This window comes from Lampris incognitus, chromosome 18 (genome assembly GCF_029633865.1).
Source record: "Lampris incognitus isolate fLamInc1 chromosome 18, fLamInc1.hap2, whole genome shotgun sequence".
Lineage (NCBI taxonomy): Eukaryota > Metazoa > Chordata > Actinopteri > Lampriformes > Lampridae > Lampris > Lampris incognitus.
In genome coordinates this window covers 28,921,841-28,924,738 of record NC_079228.1, presented here as the reverse complement: position 1 = coordinate 28,924,738, position 2,898 = coordinate 28,921,841, and the positions used below count along the sequence as shown (strand labels likewise).

The following is a 2,898-nucleotide window of genomic DNA, read 5'->3' as shown; positions in this document are numbered from 1 at the left end:
ATAAAGTTAGATTTGCCCTATTTTTGTCACAATGTCTGCTGAAAAAACAAACAAACATCGTTGAACAGATGGGATACCTTCAAATTTGACTGGGGAGGGTGGTGCCTAAGAGAAGTGATCAGCTACTTCAGTGTGCCAATGAGTTTAAACTTAACTGCCTATCAAGGGACGCCTTTGGTGTAATTGCCAAACCAAAGGGATTTCTGGTAAATCACAGGTTGCCTTTCATCCAGTCTGCTCTCACAACAGCTTGCACAGACTCATGGAGAGGGTGACGTTGCAAAGCGCAATGGGGCCGCAGCCAAACTGCACAACAGGCAGACCTTGCACACTGAGAACTGCCAACTCTTTAGCATTTGTTCAGAAGTTATGGGAGCTTTTGAAACCCTATAATGATGCCTTTGGCCAGGCCATGCTTTGTTTATGCTCAGCAGGATTCACTGAAAATGAGCACAACCTCTTAAGGCTGACATAAAGACCTTTACTTGCCAAAAACAAAAGGACACTTCTGAGACATATATTTACCTTACATGTTCTAACTGAGAAAAAAAAAACTCTCAGAGAAAAGGAAGTACTGTATCATTTATATATTATTTTGTTAACAACAAAATGGAACAAAAGGGATCCGTCCTGTCTATGGCACAGGAGACAACAATGAGTAGTTGATATAGAACATCTTTGGCCATGTGGTTAATGCGTGGAGGCGACATTTATCATATAAGCATGCATTCAGGCACACACTCAGATACCCCCCCCACACACACACACACACAAACACACACAAACATTTCAAAGGAAATGCTGAGCAATATAGCATCCAATTTAATTAAGTTACGTCCCAGGGTGTTTTGTTTTGTTCTGGGTTTCATCAAGCAATATGGAGTGACAAGTTATTTGTTTCAGATTGTAATTTATGATACACTATATGTTACATTTTCTTTCCAAAACAAAGAGACCTGGAGGTGGTGCTGCATTGACTCTGAATGAACTAACCCCCTATTTGCTAGAGTAACAAAGCAAATCACCCAATTTTAAATTCTCATTACTTCAAGTACAATTGATTGATATCTAATTTGTAACAGATGTCTGCATCTTACTGTCTGAACCCTCCAAAGTCACTGCTATAAACATTGGAATGATTTACACTGTGATCCTGGTTTTCGTTTTTACTAGTTAGAAAAAGATGGATGAAGATACAGAACACAACAAACATTCACATCATTAACAAAGGATTTTGAAGGACTAGCCCACATCACAAGTCTCAAAATTGAATCATACTGTCTGTGATGAAGACTTGATTATGTCAGGCTTCATGTGTGCTTTCAGCCACTCAAAAGTCTCTACTTTGTGATTCATAGTTTCATAACTTTAAACCTTTTTGCCTTAGATCTTCTTTGGCTTCCTTTATTTGTTCTCGAAGCTCCTTTGCTGCATCATCACAATCGTTGAAAGTGGCGACTCTGTATCCGAGAATGGCTAATGAGTAGCAGCCAAATGTAACTATCAGATACATAGGCATTGGCCAGGCCACCTCCTTGTAAGTCTGTGGTAGGTTTAAGTCCAGAAGATCAAATGTGACAAGAGCCCAGGCTGTGCCCAGTATCAACAAGCCAAACACCCACTCCAAAAGCTTTGTCATGATGCAATCTGTGGGGCCACACGTCTCAAGTGAGAAGCACAGCAAGGCAGTCAAAAAACCCTGACAAAGAAAGAAACAGAGATTTAATGAGTTATACCAAAATGGCTAGAAAAGGTTAACCATAAACAAAAACACAACTTTAAAATGTACAGCCTACAGAGATTAAACTTTTAATTGAAAAGAACTGGGGTTTGAAAAAGGAACTTGCAAGCACAACTAATAACAAAGCAAATGTATCTATATCATATTACCATTTTAATGGTTTACTATGATCAATTCATTTGTGTAGTATTTCATAATTTCATTTTATAGTTACTTTTATATTTCATTATCTTAACTATTATCTTTTATTGTTGTCTTATTCAAATAACTTCTTTTTATCGTTGTCTTGGTGTGCATTAGTCTCCACATCCATTTTTAACATCCTGTTTTATCAGTCGCGTGTGAAGCACTTTCAATTGCATTTGATTTATATGAAAAGTGCTATGTAAGTATTGACCAATTGAAAGCATTAGTGTATTGACGTGTACCTAACGGACAAAGGCATTATAAAACCAACTGTAGTATTGATTCTCAAATTTTCCCATAAACTCATCCAGTACATTTCTCAAACATGTCTGTAAATGTTCTCATTCGTCCAGGTCATGGTTATCCAAAGGGGTTGAATCAAGTGCAACTGGACTTGGTATAGGTCTCATAAAGATGAATTATGCCTGAATCGCGTCGTTAGCTCGGTTTTACGTTTAGCTGCTAAGCACTGAGAGGCAAATCCAAGTTGCAGCACACCGGCAGCGGGCACACTTCTAATCGTCAATAACGACAAAACGCTGCGATCTAAAAAGTCCCGCCTATGTGGTCGTTATTGTAAAACAATCTCAATAAATTGTTTTTTTTAAAAGGGATAAAAGCTAAACAGACGTTCGGCTGACCTACCTCTTTCCAACGACAACTCAGCGCAACGCAGAATGATGGCGTAAGAAAAACAGATGCATTGTGGGGAATGTAGTTAAAATGCGCATTGGCACGACACGGAAAGTTAAAGGGAACCTCTAGAATTTGAGGCGTCTGTCCAAAACATCCCATGAGGATGTGTCACTGTTGGTGTCGGTTTAGTTCATTCCGTGGAAATCCTGTGAGCTATATTAGATGGCTGAACTCACTGTTATTTATCTTCATATATTTCTAGACATATGCCAAACAACCAGCAAATGTAGTTGTACTATATAAGTAAAAATAACAAGCAGTTCGTACTTTTATAG

The 2,898-nt window shown here is 38.4% G+C and overlaps 1 protein-coding gene across 1 annotated transcript; it reads right to left on the bottom strand.

The window, feature by feature from the left end:
• Positions 1 to 470: 470 nt before the first annotated feature.
• Positions 471 to 2,605, bottom strand: dpm3 (dolichyl-phosphate mannosyltransferase subunit 3, regulatory). Its single transcript, XM_056298766.1, has 2 exons — positions 2,573 to 2,605; positions 471 to 1,699 (listed from the first exon to the last, which is right to left on the bottom strand). Exon 2 carries the CDS (start codon positions 1,637 to 1,639, stop codon positions 1,361 to 1,363), a length of 279 nt encoding a protein of 92 aa, XP_056154741.1. The 5' UTR covers positions 1,640 to 1,699; positions 2,573 to 2,605; the 3' UTR covers positions 471 to 1,360.
• Positions 2,606 to 2,898: the final 293 nt, after the last annotated feature.